The sequence below is a fragment of the Myotis davidii genome, unplaced genomic scaffold, assembly GCF_000327345.1.
Source record: "Myotis davidii unplaced genomic scaffold, ASM32734v1 scaffold1509, whole genome shotgun sequence".
Lineage (NCBI taxonomy): Eukaryota > Metazoa > Chordata > Mammalia > Chiroptera > Vespertilionidae > Myotis > Myotis davidii.
Genome location: NW_006299480.1, coordinates 1,052,513 through 1,052,751, shown reverse-complemented (window position 1 = coordinate 1,052,751; position 239 = coordinate 1,052,513). Strand labels below are relative to the sequence as shown.

Sequence of the window (239 nt, the reverse complement as noted above, 5' to 3'; positions counted from 1 at the left end):
GACCGTGGTGGAGGCGTGCTTGGAGTAGCCGTCGTACACGGTCTCGAAGCAGCTGGGCACGCATGACTTGCTCACCTTCATCTTGGTGGGGGTGAAGTCTGGAGGGCGGGAGGCGGGCTGACCCAAGGGGCTGCGACCCCAGGCTGCCCCACCCCAGTAGGCAGGGCCATCCGAGCAGGAGCCTCAGCTGGAGGCTCCCAGAAAGGACGGTGGGGCACCCCCTCAGACTCCCCCACACC

The 239-nt window shown here is 67.4% G+C and overlaps 1 protein-coding gene across 1 annotated transcript in view; it reads right to left on the bottom strand.

Moving 5' to 3' along the window:
• The window catches only part of LYNX1 (Ly6/neurotoxin 1), a 4,526-nt gene that overhangs the window by 3,422 nt on the left and 865 nt on the right, over positions 1–239 (bottom strand). Inside the window, exon 3 of the mRNA XM_015571386.1 lies at positions 4–113. Coding sequence (XP_015426872.1) covers positions 4–113 — 110 coding nt within the window. The remainder of the gene's footprint in view (positions 1–3; positions 114–239) is intronic.